Genomic DNA, 21257 nt, shown 5'->3' with positions numbered 1-21257 from the left:
GAGTGGATCAGGGATGAGCAAGAATGGCATCAGCAGAGTCTGTCCTGTCCTTTAAGTACTGTTTTACTTATTTTCTGTTCACATGTGTTCCCTGTCTGGGGAGAGTTGGGAGAGGGAATCCTCTCACAAACCTCGTGCCATATCAGCCAGAGGTCTGGGCTGCCTGTTGCAGACTGAGGGATTGGAAACCACACCAGTGGAGAGATCAAAAATCAGAGAATCATGGAGGGTATTTTTCTTGAGCACTAAAAACCAAAGAAACACAATAGGGCTATTCGTGCTGCCAGCGTTCATGTAGCTGCCTATGAAGGTACTTCTCTCTGTCAGGCTGCATGTCTGGCTGTGTCTGTGTGGAACATATTTGCTGCTTATTCTGGAATTCAGCCTCAGCTTTGCAGGATGTGGAAAATGAGGACAAACACCAGCCTATAATCTCAGGGGACTCAGGAGGGAAGGAATCCACTACACCCTTCAGTCCACTGGATTAAGCTTTCTTAAGTGTATGTTTAAAGGATTCTGCTATCTTTTGAAACGTCCAGAACCACATGCTAGGGTTCCAGTTCAGTTACCTTTTTAAAGACATGGTCTCTCCTCACAATCAAAGTATTAAGAGAAATACTATTCATGTGCAATGAATTGCTGTTCAGCCATAGCTTTTCATTTTGAAGCAGTGTTTCCTTGCTTTCCCTTCTTTTACTTTTGCTTTGCTGTTATGAACACAGCTGTTCAAACAGGCCCACTTTTTTCTCTCCCTCATATTTTTCAGTAGGTCACACAAAATCTAAGGCATCCGGAACTGAAATGCAAGACTAGTATACAAAATAAACAAATACATTATCAGACCAGTGCACCACTGTGAACAGTGCAAAACTGTGCTATAAAAATGTCTGAGATAACAAATCACCTCAGAAAAGACAGATAGGTAAGGCACTACAATGCAATCAAAAAATGCTGATAGCTCAAGACACTCATTCCATACATTTTAGCTTACAGCTGTAATATCTACACAAAGACCAACTGATAAGTTGAAAGATACAGTACAGTACACATTATAATCCTATTTTAGCTGTTTAGTAAATATTAGGTTCCTGTTTTTGTAAGATTTGGAAGACAGTAATGGATCCAATAATAACAAATACACCAAATAATGATTTCAAAATATCTTCCACTGGAAATCTCTGTATCAGTTTGAGTTTCAGAAAAGCCTCCAAGATGTTCACTTTAATCTTTTTCTTTTTTAAAACAAATTAAGGCTTTCAAGGAAGCCTCTCCATACAGTTTCCCAAATTTTAATACAACACCATTCGATTCCAGTCACAAAGAAGTTGCTTTTATTTTCTGCACTGGCAGTAAATACTTTGACAAGGCAGCCTTTAATTAATAGCCTAAGTACAGGTCTACTGCATCCTTTGTAGAAGCAATCTTTCTTTACCTCTTTCAAGTTTCAATGTTTTGTTTTGTTTTTTTCCTCTTCAAGTACACAGAACCTAAGTTTCCCTAATGGTGAAGGTAGGAGTCATTATCTTACAGTGACAGAAGCAGAGGGAGGTACAATTAATGATGGAAAACATGATGGAGTTCATATAAAACTAAACCAATTAAAAAAAATAGGGCCTTCACTGCAATATAAGTTTGAAGATAATTTTCAGAATGATGAGAATATCTATTTGCCTTTATTAAATCCCTGAGAAACCAAAGACAGATTCAATGAATTATAAAATATATTTATAAAATAATAATGAAAAGTCAGAGGAAAATGAAAGCTAATTAAAAAATGATTAAGGTGAATCAAAATCTTTGTGTAACATGCATAAAATAAATTGGAATCACACTTAAGTTAAATCATCTTTTTTCCTTAAGTGCATAATAAGATAGAATCCATGTTTTCCGGTAAAATTCATATTACAGTAAAAACAGAAAACCTGCTTCATTTGAGATTTGAGCAGAAGCTTGAGAAGCAGAATAGCCTGATCAAGAATTTCTTCAAACAAAATAGTATTATATATTTCACATCATAAATTTATATCAAAATAATAATAATCAATATAATAATAATCAAAAGTAATAATCATTATCTGGTCATCTATGACTGATTTCTGTTTTTGCTAACAACAAAAACCCAACATAAGTTACAACCTAAGAACACAGTTAAATATCTATTGCAAAGGTCTGCTTTAATAAGCTGTCCCTCTTGGACAGTAAAATTTTTTCTACGTTGTAAACAATTCAATCATAAATCAAATGCACAACACTGTCAACAGTCTGAACAATGAAAAAGGAAGATTTCTATCATGGTGATATAATGCAGCACATTTGTCAATAGTTAGCTGGAGTAATATATGGAAATTCTGGAAAGTTTTCTGAATTTGCTTGGGTAAAAACCATATATTACTGTTACTTAGCAGTAATTTCATCTGTTACACTATTTCCACTTTGTATGGAAGGTGTACTCCAAAAGGAAGCCTGTACTCTAATATTAAATTCTTATTTTAAGAAAACACAGAAGTAAGGAAATTCTTACAACCAAATAATGGATAGAAGTCACCAACTGTTACTCTTGAAGATTGTAAGCAAAGCTGACACACAGTAGGAGAAAGCCATAAGTTATGCGTTTTATTAATGACTATAATAATGTCAAAAGACACAGGGAACTAAGCCCAACTCTAATAATATGACCAAATAACATCTGAATATGTATTATCACTTGCTACTATACATTTTCAGACTTATTTGTTCATAGTTTGAGCCATTTCTGCAGTAGACAATTAAGTAAAATTAAGCACTAACCAAAATAAATGATTTGCATACAAGAATCTTATGAATACTTCAGAAACTTCCATTGGGTAGTTTCTCTAGAAAAGTTTATGACTAGAAATCATGTTCCTCCTCAAATCTTCTTTCTGAATATAAATCAACACTAATGTTGAAATTTGTGTCATACACCACCAAACAAGACTGTCAAAAAACAAATGATCTTTGTTTCATGTCTGGAGCCAACAGAAGACTGGTCACTTCTGAAAAAACTTTCTACGTAAATTCAAAATACTACACTTATATTCTTCAATATTAATTTACAGTGGGCAGATAAATACATCACTTCTATCTCTCTGTCAATATAACTCTCCTGTCAATTCAAGTACTTTAACTAAAGATATTTCTACCTAAATGTAAATGTCTGGATGCTGAAATTGTAAGGGACCAGCTGTATCAGCTCACTGCTCCTAAATCCACAGTGCCTGATGGGATTCACCTCAGAATGCTGAAGGAATGAGCAGACTTTATATCTGGACACCTCTCAACAATTTACCAGAGGCTGTGGAATTCTGGGGAGGTCCCCACTGACTGCAAGATTGTGAGTTACACCCACCTGCAGAAAGGGCATAAGAGAAGACCTTGTTAGCATGAACTCAGTCTCTGAAGATGTTAAGAAGATTGTCCTGGGGCACATTGAAAAGTGTTTAAAGATAAAGCTATTGTAATGCAGTACAATGGAAAGCATAACCAAGACAGAGTATCAAGGTACCAGGCTTCAGCGAGTGAGGATTTGCTCAAACACAACAGCCATAGGCACAGAAATAAGGAAAAGAAGCTGCTTCCCTTCAGAAGGCCTCAGGTATGCAGGATTCTCCAGAGAGATACACTCATCTCCACTGTAACCCTTAAATAAGGTCAGGGAAGGGGTGGATCCTGGCTCTGCCCATTCCATTCACTGCCCTGGGTTGGCCTGCCTTCCTGTTTTCATTTTAACAAGCTTCATCACACAAATTCTAACTACTATAATGCAATACATACGATATACTGTGTAACTGAACACCAAAATACTGAGTTAAAATAATTCTTTAAAATTACCTGTATGGCAAGTGCTCGAGCTACAAGACTTCTAATATACTGTAAAGGATCTTCTGGACCTTCCCACTTGCTTTGCCATGTGAGGGGACACTGAAATAAAAGGATACTTACTGAAAGAAAGTATTTCAAAACTACTTCATTTTAATCTAGTAATCTGAATGAAGTGAAATAACCTAGAAATAAAATATTTCTACAAAAGAAGGCACTACAAGTAATATAATCATGAAAGCATATAACCACTAATAGGAAGGTCTTCATTTTGTAAATTCTTTATGGGACTCACAAAGATGGAGAACTTGCAAGAACCTCTACTATTCAATCAAGAAACATCAGTAAGTTCCAAAAAAATTAAAAAAGAATTGGCATAAAATACCATCTGGTAAAAACTGCATGATACTACATAAGTTTAGTATTAAATATCTCAGTTTACACTGTTTAACATTTGCAGGTGGGCTTTCATTGAAGTTCCTGATCTAACTGCTATGCATTGAACAGATTTTCACAATTTGATCACAGAACTTCTTATAAGAAGGTATCCTTTTGGCCCTGGGCAGCCTGGTCTAGCATTAAATGGGGAGACTGGTGGCCCTGCATGTGGCAGGGGGGTTGGAGATTCATGATCCTTGAGGTCCTTTCCAACACTCGCCATTCTGTGATTCTGTGATCTATCAAAGTATCTGTCATGTCTACTTTAAAGATAAAAAAGTTTTTGGACCTTTGAACACAAATTCTGTTTATCTATAGAACAAGTTTATAAAGCAGTTTATATATTTATACTTTACATAAAGCTGCATGCTTTATTGCATAATTAGTTACTTTTTGAATAGAGCAAACATTATCCTTCAATTTTTGCAGGCTCTTAATAGATACACATTTATGGACAGCTCACTTCACTGTCATTTAAAAGGCATTCAACTTACACTGATAATATATCAATCTAAATTAATATAAGTCAAAAAGAAAGATGTTAGCTAATTGTTAGTATGGAGGCATATTAACATTTCAATTTTGCATAAACAACAGTAATTGTTGAAATCAGCTATTGAAATCAATTGTTGAAATCAGACTTACTAACTGAAGTCATACATTTATTTTCACTTTTTTTTTTTTGTATTCTAGCAGCTTCTTCACATGCTGTAATCTTAAAACTAAAGAATTTGTTCTTTTCAAATATAAGTTTTTTTTTAAATACTCTTTTATTAGCTAATTCACAACCACATTAAAATAAACATAAGTGTAGACAAAAAGCATTAAGCAAATCACTTCAGATGACAAATATACAGAGATCTAGCTGCCATGATTACAAGAGACTGCTATTAGTCTCTCTGGAGAGCTGCTGAAAAGATTGCTTTATGGTCACAATCCAATAAAGTGATCTGCGTCAAGGTAAATGGTTAAGTACACATAAAAAATGCCAGAAATACTTCATTCAACAGATCAGGAAGCACTGAACTGATGCTTGGGAGTGATAAAAATGCACAGAATCGTTAAGTACATTTTTGTGACAGCGATTGGCTTCATAGCTCCTGCTGCTTCCAATTTAAGGGTGCAACTCAAGCACACAAGGAACCCAAACTTGCTCAATGAGAAGAAATGTAACTATAAATACTAAGAAATGACCATTATACATTACTTGTGTCCTTTGCATTTACTGTGACTTGTACTTTAGCACCATTTTCAACCATGCAGTCAAAATGTGTTTAAAAAGACAATGAGACTGCTACATAAAAATGCTCATTTATTCTAATTGTATGGCTGTTTTGCTCACAAATGCTGTTTTGTTAATCTAAAAAGACTAAATAATAATTATTTTATTTAGAAATTTGACAGATCAATAAATAACATAACATGATTTGCAGCGGGAGTTGTTCCACACATGTAGATAAACCAAATATTTGGGAATTACTTTCCATTGTAGAGGGAGTCTCAGTATCTACGTATTATCATCAAGACAAATGATAAATTGCTACAGGTGGAAAAAAGCACTGAGTTTCACATGAATGTTTGATTATCTTTGGAATACAATTATTAAGCTATTACTGATAGTGTGTGGCAGTTTGCAGACGCTAATTGTACTAGTTTATAAACAAGTCCATTTTGATGGATGAAACAGATCTATCAATTTCGGTTACTTTTCTCATAAATCAAGAATATAGGGCAATATGATAGGTTAATCTGATAGGTACATGGCTGGTGTGGTATGGCAGTAATCCATAACGAATAGCTGCAGACTGCAGACTGTGATTATGACTGCAGTAAAACTTTATGAAAATCTAAAAATGGAGAATGGGGACAGATTTACATGTTTTACTGGCTAATATATTTGACTTGTATAGAATGATTTCGTATTTGGAATGGAAATACTATCAAACAACTTCTAATCTTAGCGGATTTGTCTGTAAGAAAAAGCTTAATGAAAATGTAATATACTCAGAAGCTTTTGCAAACAGTTGAAACAACACTTTTCTGGGCTTCATTCTATAAAAAACATGTTTCTGTTAGTTATTAAAGACCATAAATATTAGTAAATTAAATATTTATATAGATAACTCACACATATATATGCAACCTTTATACATACAGCTAACCAGAGGCTTTTTCAACGGATAATTTTTTCTTTCTAAAAGAAACATCAAAAAAGCATTCTGAAAACCGAAGGCCATCTGGAAGGTTTCCAGATAATGAATTTACTTATCTCCAAACAACATATAACTTATTTAGCAACAATATGTTAACCATAAGAGCTGCACAGATGTGCTTAAACTCCAAGATGTAAAATGGCTATGTTTTAATACTGGAAGTTGCTCGTGATTGCTTAAAAATAGCTGTTTGTAACACAGACAGCCATTTGTTAAAGGAGAGAAACAACCTGCTCTACTCAGGGCCTTCAGACAGTACTGAACCTCCATGACACATCTGAGAATCCATTTTGAACTCTTAAGTATAATCACCACCCAAAAGAATGTTTAAGAATCTCTGGAACTCACTGATCCATTTTAGAGTAACTGTTAATAAAAAAAAGCTTATAATAAATAGTGACATAAATATATGTACCAGAATATCACTGAGTTTTCATTTTCATCACTTTAAATATAAACTTATGAAAGCGTACTTACCTTCTGATTTATCAGAGCACTTGCAAGCCTTTGTACTTCAGAACTCAGTAACGTGGTACCTCTAATGACTTTACTTAAAGAAGCAAGTGACTGATGGACACTTTGCACAAGGCGAATAGCACTAAATTGTTCAAGAGTAATGAATGATAAGATTGGAGATCCTTGTTGCTCCACAGGAGGAGTCACCTTCTGATGAATCAGGTTAGAATTCTAAAACAGAACACGTGACATCCAGTTAATAAACTGAGGGAAACTATGATGTTATAACACATATTCTTTGTTTAATTTTCGATATCTCAAAAACCTTGGTATCTGTGAAGTAGTTCAGACATTCCCTTCTTCTGGAGACTGAATCAAAAATACACCACTTTCACTATTATCCCTGTGATACACAGTAAAGGCACCTACCTCCTCGGGCAACTCTGTTCACCTCCTTAGTTCAAAAGCACTGGAATTCCTTAAAATTATTTATCTAAATCACTGTTAATGGTATTTATGTTAATATGCCAATATAATAATCAGTAGCATACTCTGCATAACAAGACTGCGTTGGTCAGTATGCACCATGTTGCAGATACAGCTTTTGCTCTGGTCAGACAACACAGTTATTTCATAAATTATGTCAGGCAAAGCAGAGAGTTCATACACTTCATCCCCAAAAAATTGATTAGCAGGATCGCTGTATCTCTTAGATACAAGATAGATACACAGTCATACAGAACTTGATTTTAGATAGATGCAATTCTATACATCTCTTTTTCTTATCACGTTCATTTATTTCCGATGCCTGGTATTTATTATCTTGATATAGAATAAGATGTCTTACTTAAGGAATTACATTTAGTAACAGGAAAATTGAAGCAATCTCTTTTATAATTAACAGTATAGATAGCGGGACTGTTCTATTAAGAAACAAACTGCATTTCAGAGTACAATATACTTCAAAAACTAAGCACACAGTTTTAATTTTTGTGTATCACAAAGAATAACCACATACTAAGTACAACACAAACATATTTGTTATCAGTATTTATAAACCTTGCCCAGTTCCACATGGTATCTATTCACAGTGGAATGAATAATAAACAGCAACAGAGTTTGCTTTATTAAATTGTCCAGTAGTAGTAGTGTGTTTCAAGCTGACAGTTACTGCATGTCTGCAGATCAACAGTGGAAACTTCTGTTACACTGCAAGAAGAATCCCTTCCCATGAGACAAAACCAGAGCCACTGATATCAACTACTGAGCAATTCTAAGAAAAGCTGTCTAGCAAGTTGTTCTTTGAGCAATAACAAAAGAGGAAAAAACCAAAATTAAACCATAAAACAACCCAGGGACACAAGGGATGCAGAAAAAGCTTAAATGAATACAGCTCCTATGTAACTCACACGGTTGCACCTATAGGACTGATGGCTCTCTGTAAAGAACTAATTGCCTGGACAAGGGTGTCTCTTCTCTTTCTCTAAATCTGTAATGGCATCTTGCTACCCAAAACACACCGGATGTTTGCCTCCATAACCTTTCCCAGGAACTCTATCGGAACGCTCAACTACTAAGCAAAACATAATGCTAACTGGAAGGCTAATATACTTAACATTATGACTGATTGAAAAAAGATGGATGAGGTCCTCCCCACACCATGAAAATGGTATACAACAAACCCACTGTTCAAAGTGTAAAAAACATACAGCATTTATAAAAGTCAAGTTTTGAATTTTGTCTTTACATGAATCCTGAAATCACAGTATGACTTTTACTTCGGTTCTTCTAACGTGATAGTTCATTGAATAGTAAGAATATAGTTATGTGATTTGCGCTCCAGATCATATTTGATATAAAACACTTCTTGGTTCTGCAGCACAGTCCAGTTGATCATTTCTTGTTGGAGTATTTAATTGCAAAAAGGAATAGAAAAAAAGACACTGCTTTGCTCAGTCTTTCACATATCCCATCTCCATTCACAACAAATTTCATGAAGTAGGAGGCCTCCAAGTTCCTCCATGCTGTCCATTATATAACTGTCTCCTATGCCATGCATTCATTTTGTAATGCTTTCTCCTGGGAATTTGTTAAAAGAACCTATCTGTCACTTTTATAGCAAAATTAAACGTGAATACCAATATCAGCTTATACGTTTAACCTTCTATTACATTCCCTTAAAATCTATTATGTATATAACTCACATCAGCTTTAAAAATATTCTCATGACCTGCTTGGAAATTAAGATGAAGAACTTCTGAAGCATTGAGCGTTCTTTCCTAACGATAAGAAATTTGAAAACAGGTTCTAATCTTTAGCATTAAATGCTATATAATACCACCAATATTAAATTAGATGTATTTTGAGACTTTCATCATTTTCCCTCGCTCCGTTCTATACTTGTTCCTATCTCTGTACAATGTAAGATTTTTTACAGTCTCACCCAAGCTGCTCAAAGCTTTCCTGCGCAATCTTCTGGAACTCAGCTTTTTCAACCCCCTGTATGTTCTGAAAGCCGTATCCTCAGAAATGTAACAGCTATAACAAAAATATATTTTCTGCATTTGATTAGTTCTGCATTTGATTCTAAATTCAGTTTCGTTTGTGGTGCTTCTTGGAATCTTTCACTGGTCTTTTGATGTACTTATTCTGCCCTCCTGTTTCTCTGGCTATTTGTTTAGATATAAAGGTTTTACTATGTATTATACAATTATTTCTTTGCTGAAAAGACATGAAAGAATGGCTGCCTATTCCTGTTTCATTGATTTTCCTTGGTTTAAAAAGCAATGCTCTTTTCTTAAAGCTGAGGTTTCTATCCTTCAGATTAAAGAGCAGCAATGCACTGATTTTCAGTTGTCTTGTAGCATTTTGCAACATTATAAAAGCAATTAGTTAACCTTCAGTTTACAAATACAGCAGAAGACAGAGCACATGATTTTGTCAGCCATGACAGCTTATCTTCTATTCAGCAAATGCTGCTTTGAAACAGTTTCAGAATTTTTAGTATGAGTGGGCCTTTTAACTTTGATAGAAGTATTAAAGAGTTTCCCCTAAGCAAGGCAAAAAAATGCATCCATCCTGCAAACAAAATCAGCACTTACTCTTGTCTCTGCAGCAGGCCGTCATTTGGACATGGCAGAATACTTATGCAGCCCCAGCTACAGCCTGCAATTGCAGCCTGCAATGCTTGCACTTCCCTGAAAACGATTGTATGATGGGCAATGCCAGCATTATTTTGGACAGTGCTGTACATCACTATGGAACAATCATGTTCTTTTATGGGACCTGGTCTAGGCTGTCATGGCAGAAGGTAGCGTGAGAGGAGGAAATAGAACAGAACACAACGAGACTGGATTAGCCTGATGGTGCTGTTCCACCAAAAGGGGCATCAACTGACATCAAGGAAGACAGATCTAAAATCTTGCGTAACAACTGTTTGACATATTTAGTAGAGCCTTCATTTCCATTGGAAAATAATCTTGTATGCAAGCTTATACTGAGCATAAGTGGCTTGTGTGGTAGGTTCCTTTTTTTTCCTTTTTTAACTTAAGGGCAGGTTCATGAGAGTTTAATTAATTTGATTAGAGTTAAGCTATTACTAAATCACTATGAGAGGCACTGCAACAGTTTTAGGTCAGTATTTATTACAAAGGTGCTCTCTAACACTAAGAATAAAAATGAGTATTTTCAAAGGAAGCTAACATAAATGGTAGTGTGAAAAGATTCTGTATCACAGCAGCACGGTGGATTTTAACTAGCCATCAGTAAAACCACCATGTTGGCCAGTATCAGGTAAAACGTGTTTTGTTATTGATTTCTCAAATTCTTTGCCTACTTAAATTCTACCACTGATTATGTACTCCATACTAATTTTATTGGTTTAAATACTGACATTCAGTTCAGAGAAACATGCAGTCAGTTGCTATTTATTGTTTTATCTGAACTCGAACACTCACAAAAATACAGTATTGACAGAGTACAGAAAAACATATATGCACATTTGAAGATTATGATAAATTATTTCAGTAGACATTATATAAGTCACATCTAAGGAAAGTTGTAAATTTTCTCATGCTTCAGAATCATCAGCACTTAGATGCTGAATAACTATTTTCATGGCACTTGTAAGATAGTCTTTCTTGAGTTAATCCTTGATTTACGTACTCAGAACTGGAATAAAAATGTTTGAAAAACACAGTTAACGTTTGTCTACATATGAAGCTCTAAAATGAGCCTCTGCTGCACTTCTGCCTTTGGAATAAAAAGTTATTTTAAAAACAGCTTTAAAATTATGTTAACTAGAATCAATTAAGACCTGTACTAGATTACAGATCTGTATGGATCTATACTTCCTGAGACTCAGACAGTTTGAAACAGTAAACCAGTATTTCCAACTACCACTGGGAGTTTGACATTTGACAGGAAGAAGACACTTCCTGTAAGAGATATGGAAGGTCTTGTTAGCATCTATCCCATCTGCTTCTACTTTACTAATATCTGTATCCAACAGATAAAAGAAAAAAAAAGATAATGATAGCCTGCAGCTACATAAAAAAGATATGCTTCCAGAACTGAGAATAAATTAAAGAAACTTCACAGGCATAGGATTAAACAGTTTTTTGTGATTTTACTTCTTTGTAATCAGGCGATCACTTTAGCTACTATGCTGTGTTCATTCACGCAAGAAAATCATGTGTGGATCTTAACTTGAGCAGCAATTCAACTATTTCCTTTATTTCAATTTCCAGATCTTTATTTAAAACTTCTGAAAACCAACACTGAACAACGAATAAAGAATCATAATGTATCAATGTATGTAAATTTTTTTAGATGTTTAAGCCTTTTCAGAATGTAAAGCAAGCAGTCTATTATTAAAGCAAGTACTGAAGGCATATATATATAAGGCATATATAATATATATATATATATACATATATATATATATATATAAGACATATATATATATATATATATGTTTTGAAACTTACGCAGACATTCTCACCAAAAAAACTACATCAGGCTAGACATCATCCTATTCTAAGGGAGATCTACAAATGACAAAAAAAAAAAAGAACCTATTAATAGCAGAAAAATGTTAGAAAGCCAAACAAAGTTGAATAATCTTTTTGTTCGCTTTTTTTTTCCCCACACACTGCAGTAAAAATGTAAATCTAGTATGGATTTCTTTCTAGATGCACAGTGATACTTTTTCCTCTACTTAGAATGAAGCAGAAGTATAGACAGGCACCATGATCTTGGTTCAGGTGTGCATCTAGTGACATTTGAGATGTCTCACTTTGCCTCTGCATCCTACCCAGCAGATCACAGGTCTCCTGCAGCTTCTGTGCTATACCTGGTCATTAATCTGTAATGATTTCTGATACAGTAAGCAAAGTATTGTTTAAGGTGACTAAACTGAGCCCTTATTACAACACAGATCAAAAAGAACATTTTGCATCTCTAAGGAAGTTTTCAGGTATAGTGCGTCAAGAATATCTACTTTCACATCCACAAACAAAAATCTTTGAAAGAAACTAGCTGCTCAGTTCTCTATACTTTACAAACTATACGGTAACTCACATGGGGAAAATGAAAGATGGTCAGTGGTAAAACTGCTACCGCTAGGAAAAGGCCATACTAGCTAAACCATTACTATGAGGTCCCAGGAATGATCTTCTAAGCTTCCAATCAATCTGTGAAGACAACTTATTTTTTGACAAGGAATTCACCAGGTGCCTCCTGGTGTTAAGTATGGGACAGTAAAGACTTTAAAAGTTACAGACTAAAAAGAGAACTGTGCTAACTATGAACAAAACTAGCCAATGGTCACCTGCTGGTCACTGCTGAAGGGCAATGTTAAGATCTGGAAAGACTGCTTCTGCTTTATGACAAGATGATACAAGTAAAGAAAAATAGCTAAGTGATTAAGTAAGTTACCTGCTACAGCACAAAAAACAAAAACAAAAAAACCAACAACATAAAACCACAACACTCCACCAAAGCATTGCACCGTTAAAGATAAAGGGATAAAGGATTAAGACACATTTTGCAACTGAAAACTCTTATAAAAGAGGATCTCAAATTTGAGGGCAATAGGCAAGACCTCATTTGAGTCCTGCTTTCCCTGACACGGAACTCTAAGGCTTGATTACCTTCACCTGGGTAACTAAGATCATCAAGGGCCACAGCAAAAAAAATACATGCTTCCTTATTCATGATGCTGTATAGACACAACTAATTCATGATACAAGTTTTAAAGAATAAGTGCTTTGTATGTGTAGTACTAATGATTAATAATGCAAAAGAACTAATTGCTAGCAGTGGGTGCTGCAAGTGTTAATGTAGTAGAGTTTAAAACTGTCTCATTTACCAGCCTACCAAACATTGCTATCAAAATATCTAATTTTCTGATTGTATATGTGTACATACGTATGCACGGAACTGTTTCATCAGAACTCTGGAACAGAAGGATTGCAGGCATAAAGGTATGTAAAGAACCAACCTCCCATTAGCAAGGTATAATGGAAGGTGTCACACTGAAATATACTGCTATTCTTTATAGGATCACAGACCTGATTAACAACAGTCCGTTTCAGGGCTGGCAGATTTCATCATGAATTATTTAGTAGCAAGAGATTATTTTGACAAAAATTTGATTTATCATACACTTAGTATGTGTAAGAAATGGATCTGAGACATTTCAAAATGTAATTGTGAATTCTAATGTATACCTCATGTCACTCTTTTGTATGCTATTATCTAAGTAAGGGAAAGGTTTTTCTCATTCCAGTGTTCTTATGTACAAGATATATTTTTAGGCTGCGATGTCTCTGCTCTATTTCTTAGAACTGAGGAGAAAACATGGCCTCCTGTCTAAGTAGGCATCTGATGTTTGGTGAGAAAAATCTTCCCCTAGCATGCCTAGTACCTGCATTTCAAAGACAATGTGCACACATTACAGCTAAATGAAGACCAACAAAAAATGACTGGAAACCAAGGTTTGTATCACGCATGAAAATACCAGCCACCAAGCTGAACCCAGTCAAACAAAAAGGAAGTGATATTGAAAGCTTTGTAGAAGGGATTTAAATGAATCAGCAGCTTAAAGCTAGTGAGCATATTTCAATGCTGTATAAGAAAAACATTTTGTGAATACAAATATAAGATGTTAATCATGTCTTATGAGTGTGGTCTCGATTCCATATGAAGGAAAAAGAGAGAGGCTATTATACCACATGCAGACTTCATAGCTGATTACATACATGTAACATTACTTCCCACCTCAAATGCATTTCATTTACTGCTAAGCTCCTTATGTTTCACTATCCAAGACAATTTGTTAAACCTTACTTTTAATGCAGTTATTGGGAAGAAAAAAAAATTGTCTTTTAAAAGCTACTTTCTTACCTGATTAAGTTTCTTCCATAGGCTGAGAATAGGTGAAAGTTCAGCTGACCATATTTCTCTGTCAAATTTGCAGCCAGCACTTACTGATCTGCTCAGTATCCGAAGCTGTGAAATGACCTGAGCATTGGAAAACAAAGGCAGATCATGAAGAACAATAAATAAAAATGTACAAAAATGCAAGGAGCAAATACTTTCTAATTTACCTATGCACTACACTTTTCTGCATACTTAATTACTAATCATCATCTATTAAAACACAGGCAATATCCATATACAACCATATACCTGAGCCTCATTCAGATTAAGCTCAAATCAAAAACTTTCCTTCTTTATTTTTCTTATCATATTCACTGCCTGTGTTCAACTGTAATTTAAAAACTAATGAGGTGAATAATTCAATCAAAATCCTCTTTTCCACATAATCTACAGAAAAAAGCTTGAGCTAAAAAAAAATCAATAACACAACAGAGTACATACTAAACATATACAGTATGTATCAGGCAATAAGACTCCAAGAGAATTATAATAAATTAATTCTCATCTCCCCTGGATCTCTTTCTTTGTCCTTCTTGCTAGCTCAGATTAGTTAAATGTGTATTTACTCACTTAGAAAAAATTATTTCTCTTTTTAAATGAGTGAATACACTTTTAAGTAATTAAAAGAATAACTACCAAATTCTCAGAAAGAAGGGGAGCTCTCTGTTTATGAAATCCAGCTGATTCTTCTTACTAGCAATCCTGGAAACTCCAAATTGATAAAACATATGCATATGTTCTTAAGGAGATATTGCAATTAAACTTACAGAGAGAAAAAGCAGTGTGACCCTTAAGCAAGGATATTTGAAGTACATTAAGTAAATTTCAGTTACTTTTCACAGAATGTTTTTGCAAGACATGTTATAGAAAGACTTACTCTCTTTTACTTGACTTCAAAGTACTAAGCTTGATAATATAAATTTTGTTAACTGGTTAAAAGGATTGGATTATTTTATCGGTAGCATATTAAATCAAGATGTATCTGCTGAGTTTTGACTTACTTTCTTTTGTTGAAACACAGTGAAGTACCACATCCTTTTGTTTTCCTGATAAGTTTTATTTTGCTGAAGCAAACATCAGCTTTTTTTTTTTTTTTAACCAGCCTCAATATGAAGCACTACAAGATGGTTCTACACTAAACTCTAACATTTATATACACTCTAACATTTGTAACAGTTACTGTAATTTATATTTATGTTAAACATCTCACAAGACACAAATCCAGATATTAAGATGAATGTGTTATAAACTACAAGTCACAGAATCACAGATTTGTAGGGGTTGAAGGGACCTCCAGAGATCATCGAGTCCAACCCCCCTGCCAAAGCAGGTTCCCTACAGCAGGTTGCACAGGTAGGCATCCAGGCAGGTCTGGAACATCTCCAGAGAGGAGACTCCACCACCTCCCTGGGCAGCCTGCTCCAGTGCTCCATCACCCTGAGTACACCCTCTCAGTATATATAAAATATCAATATAATATATAATACATAAACCTATTTTTAGAATAATATGTTTAAAGATGCTTTTAGACAAGCTAAAATAGTACTGATAAATAATAAGGTAATTCTGAAAAAAAAAAAAAATAAAAATAAAAATTTTTAGTTCCATCAGAAATGAAAATATGATCTGTTCTCCTAGAGAATTCTGCATACTCTGTGATTCTTCCAGATCTCAGAGAAGATGAACAGTTCGCTCCATGGGAGCTGTACTCATCTCTAGGCAAAGCAAATAAGTTTATACATAACACATTTTATTTTCATGGGAGTCATAGAAAGGAGAAAAACAGGCCCAAGATGTGGCAGGGCAGAAATGTGCGCATGCTGGTTGAGTGCGTGGAGTGAGACCTTGACACAGATGAAAAAGGGAATGTGATTAGCCATCTGAATTTAAGGACAAAAAGTAACTTTTGGAGTGAGGGAGGCCACTGTGTCACTGAGTCACTTAAATTGAATTTACCACTGACAAGTGCAAAAACATCACAGATACCTTTAAGCATTTACTTAAAGCATGTAAATCACCAAGATTGCTACCTTTTCCTTACTCCATATCCAACAGACAGATCTTAAGCGGGCTACGCTGTTCTTCAGAACTCCTGCCTATTGTGTGAATACTTCGTACAGACGGGTCTATGTTGTAGAATTTAGATTGAAGTTTTTTATTTTCTGAAAACCTAATTTTACACCTCAAGGAATAGTCAGCACCTCTCACTATATTACAATATGTGAGGTGCTATCAACAGGTCATCTTACAATCAGTTACCTGCTCTACAATAAAATCCATCATGCCTTAAACATGACGGTTCTATGACCACAAAGAGAGCCCTGGCAGTGAACAGACCCAGATGCAGACATGTAGATCTTTTGCAATCTATTTTGGAAAGGTACAAAGCAGACAGATATAGTTACAATACTAAGCAATCTGAAAATCTGATCATATTTGTATCAAAGAGGATAATCAGAATCACAATATTTTTACAATATCTAACCTTTGGACGCTTACCTTTATAATCTCAATGTATTCTTTAAATACACATATTCTTAAAAACCCTTGTATATTGTACAAATACGGTTCAAATACACATCTAAATATTTTGAATATGAGAGAAATTGGGGAAAATTACCATAAAAAAGGATATATACCACAGAAATATGAGAGGATGGAAATAAAAGCAATCAAAATATAAAAGCAATCAGAAATTGTCATGGATGGGTGAGAAGGTTATTCAAAACCACAAATCTTTGTAGGAACTGTCTATTTTAAGTAAGAGAAAATAATCATCAAACTATTTAGAGAAAAATTGATAGAGCACCTAAAAACTATGGACAGTACACAGAAACTATTACCAAATCCTTTTGTTCCTCCTTAGTGGAAAATTCATATATTGTATGCTTTTCTTGCATTGTTATCTTAGGAGAATGTAAATTGTATATAGTAGTAAAGGTGGGGTTGTCATTAAAATGTCAATATTTGTTTGCCCTGTTATTAAAATTAATCGAGTACCTCAGCCTTTTCATCTTTTTCATGCTTCAAGGGTTTCTCTGGATATAGCTGTTATATTATTGACTACTGCATTATAGTACAAGAAAAAAATATTTAGAGAAATTAAAAGAGAGAATGAAAACTATAGATAACAATAAAGATAATGAGTGAACCCACGTGGCTTTGCATGGAATGACTAGAAAGTCATGTTAGATTTGAAAATGGAAGAAAAAAGGAAGAAAAAAAGTAAAAATAAAAATCAAGAAATGCCAAGATTTTAACATTTCCTCTTTTGGAAGCGTGATAAAAACATAATTCCAGGACCACAAAATCAATTTCTGCTTTCTACTGACCTAGAACGTGAAGAAAGTCTTGTCTTTGGTAATTCACAGCAAAAAGAAGAATTGGTACTTCACAAACACAATATATAATAAAAACAGACATATATCTAAGCGTTGTACTTATTTCATAAAGATTCTACTATAAACGTTATACAACAAAGTCAAACTTCACATGTGGAATTGTAATTTGAAAAAGAGGAATGAAATAAAGCCTACAATGTATTTTGAAATTCTCTGTCACTCAACTGGAAAAAAAAAATCTAGGATAAATAATTCCTGAACTAAGCATGATAATTGTTCTAGGAATAAAAAACAGGACAGATTTGCCAAGATCTATTTTTTTTTTTTTTTTTTTCTCCCCACAACTACGGAGCAGATAAAAGGATTTTTATTTCTGAAAAGAGAGGTAACCAACTTTTCTCAGTAAATCTATAGGAAATATCAAAGCAGATACACTACTGCCATCTACCGGTTTTAAAAGGCTTTGGTCTTAGCACAGAAACCGCATTTCATTTCTTTGAGTGAAAAAACATATCCCTTTACAGAGCTGTTCAAAGAAATATTTCTGTTTTTATAAGACTTTACGGTTTAAACCAAAAAAGGAAGTGGTAACGTAGTCATCTTGGTAAACATGGGCAAAGTCGTAACTCAGGGCACTGCGGCTATTTCTTTCTTGACCGCAGTCTGTCAAAGCAGGGAACAGATTTCAGTCTGATCGCCTCCTGACAGAGCTAAACACTTCCACATTGTTCCTTGTAATCCGACTGCAGTTACCCACAGCACTGTATAAGTAACCTAAGACTGAGCTAACAAAGAGCTAACAAAGCTCTCCCAATTTTCAGACTTGGTGTGCTGCTTGTTTCTCTGCACAGTCCCTGGGGGTTGTTTGGTTGAGGGCCATTTAACAGCATTAGGAACACCACAGGTATGTGATCAGTCTTCTGTTCTCTTTAGGTCACCTCAGTATTGTTAATTCACTCAAAAATGATTTCAATTAAGAACGGATGATTTTTAGAGCTATGTTTTCTTTAAATCAAAATACAAAGTGAAAGAGAGTAAAACACTGACATCACCAACATATTGTTTTAAATAGAAGAGGACCATATACTTTAGACATTCAGGAGATACTTCTGTAAAGAAAGAGACTCAATACAGGAGGAAAAGAAAATCAGGATTACTCTACAGATGAGCTACACAAGTCCACTACTGACCTAGCCAGTTTTGCAGCTGCACCTTCTCCAAAAGAACAGCTGGGGGATTTTGCTTTGTAGAGGTCCCCATATTACCTGGAGAACCATATTACCTGGAGAACACCATGCTAAAAGGAAGGCCAGAAGGATGTAGGCTCATTATACACTCTGAAAAATGTAAGAAATCTAGAAAAATGCAGCTTGTTCTTAGAACAGAACAGCATTTTCACATACAGAGCACCAGTACAGCCTCAGTGCTAAGTCTATGGGAATTGCTAAGTTTTCATGTAGTAGTTCTGCACTGATGCAATGCGAAGGCAGAGGGTTATGTTTTCCACTGTGAGTTCCATTCCGTCCTGTGGCAAAGAATGCCTTTCATGCAGCACAACAGGTATATGCAAAATGGTTCCTACATTTCAAAAATTCTTCTTGGTACACAAATTGCTCAATTACAGGGTAATAATAAATACAATTTGCCCTTACTCATCTATTTCTGCTAAAGCCTATTAGTCATATATTTCTGATGCAAGATGCATTTAATAAATGTCAGTAATTATGTGCTCTGCACAGTTAACACAAGAGAAAAGTTTAAAATTATTTCTAAAAAATCGCTTTATGTTCATCATGACATCAATTTCAATAATGCAACAAGTTCAGAAAATTTTCAATTGCATCCTTTTCAGTAATCATGCCCATATTACTCTATGCACTATGACTAAAATTATGGGGAAGTGGTAGACAGATATAAAATTAGGTACTAATGTTCACAATGCCTTTAAGGATCTAGAGTTTGAAAAGGAAAATCTATTGAAGAAAGGATGAGAAGCTACAGCTATTACTTAATTACAATTGAACTTCAGTAAATAATTGCAAACCACAGCCCCACTAATCTCTACATAGTAAAATAGTGCGATGTAGTATTAGCTGATTTGGGTAGTACAAGCAGGGCAGACCAGGTGTATAAGCTCAAGTATGCTTCAGCAGTCTCACAGTTGCAGGTGTCCTTGTACACCTGCAACATCTTGTCTCTGTTGCTGTCACTGGCAAGGTAAAAGCCAGAATGGAACTGTGCTATTAGACTGCAAACAAGTTCTGCAAGAAACTGAGAAGAAGAGGTATGGAATCCAGCTCTGACTTGCTGAAAATGGAAATGGTTAAAGGTTTTCTTCAAAAAAGTTGAATATAAGAACCAAAGGATAAGATGCTGTTTTACTGAAGTCAATGGGATTATTGCAATTACATTTAATGAGGCAAGATACACTTCATGTTTTCTGACCTTGGTTCACATTTGCTTGCCTTGATTGCTTCTACACTGTTTTCCACTAGTAGTCTGCTATTCATTTTAACTCTGCAAGTATACTCCACAAAATAAAAAAGAGCTGTAACAAAAGGTAATAGAGTTTTTCCACAAAAATATCCAATTTTCAAGCACAGGCAAAATAGCAATTCTAAGTATTTTAAATAAGCACGTCATTTAGCAGTGATGCTAAGGTACAGTGAGCTACTTGTATTAAGTTTATGTGGCAAGGTTGAAGTAGCAGCGCAGAGGCTGCAGGGGTGGCTCTGTGGGCAGCACGCAGTGCTGCCTCGTGTCAGAGCAGAGCAGCTCCAGCTGCTCCCACAGGGACCACTGGGCAGAGCTGAGCTGTGAGCAACGCTGCGTGCATCTCTGGGAGAGTGGATTGGAGGCAGGGAATCAGTGCTGTGCAACTGCAGCTGGGAGAGAGGGAAGAGAGATGGGGCAGAAGCAGCCCTGCAGCCCCCAGGGTCAGTGCAGGAGGAGGGCAGGAGGCAATTAATAAAATTCCTTTTACATTTCTTAGCTTATATTAAGAAAATATCAATGCCTGTAAGACAACCACATGCTTTAAGATGACTGAATTTTCACTTTCTCTTCATACACCCTTCAATTTTAAATTAAATACTTACATATGAAATGAAATTATTATAACTGTACTTGGATTGTTACAACTCTCGGTGGAGAAATAGAATAACAACTATGTTTCAATTTGTGTCTGATTAATATCATCTAGTTCTTCAAACAGTCCAGCATCCCATTTCTGCATAACAAACACCCTGCTAGTTACAGCAGTCCTCTGAAATGGCCATTAAAATGCTCATTATGCTATTCTTACAAATACTGTTCACATACCACAAAGCTTCCTCTAAAGAAATACATACTTCCAATACGATACTTTAGGTATTTATATACCTATTTATATACAACGATATTTTAGGTACTTACCTAGAACGGCACAAACTATTTCCTGTACCTGCTTGTCTTTCTCCAGGAGCACACAAAACCTCACACAAATTAAGATGAGGTGGCTAATATTACTTATGTGATTATTTATGCGTTA

The 21257-nt window shown here is 35.0% G+C and overlaps 1 protein-coding gene across 4 annotated transcripts in view; it reads right to left on the bottom strand.

Annotated features, from left to right (window-relative positions):
- Positions 1 to 21257, bottom strand: part of DYNC2H1 (dynein cytoplasmic 2 heavy chain 1) — a 136267-nt gene that overhangs the window by 18361 nt on the left and 96649 nt on the right. For 3 of the 4 annotated variants that reach the window (XM_052670901.1, XM_052670903.1, XM_052670905.1), the window contains 3 exons: positions 14352 to 14468; positions 6966 to 7175; positions 3850 to 3939 (listed from right to left, as the gene is read on the bottom strand). In XM_052670901.1, the coding sequence (XP_052526861.1) occupies positions 3850 to 3939; positions 6966 to 7175; positions 14352 to 14468 (417 nt within the window). Of the gene's footprint in view, positions 1 to 1461; positions 3368 to 3849; positions 3940 to 6965; positions 7176 to 14351; positions 14469 to 21257 lie in introns of those variants that run through there. The other variant, XM_052670904.1, reaches the window with a different exon arrangement.

Source organism: Tympanuchus pallidicinctus, unplaced genomic scaffold (genome assembly GCF_026119805.1).
Source record: "Tympanuchus pallidicinctus isolate F22 unplaced genomic scaffold, pur_lepc_1.0 scaffold11, whole genome shotgun sequence".
Lineage (NCBI taxonomy): Eukaryota > Metazoa > Chordata > Aves > Galliformes > Phasianidae > Tympanuchus > Tympanuchus pallidicinctus.
This window is presented reverse-complemented; position numbering and strand designations above follow the sequence as displayed.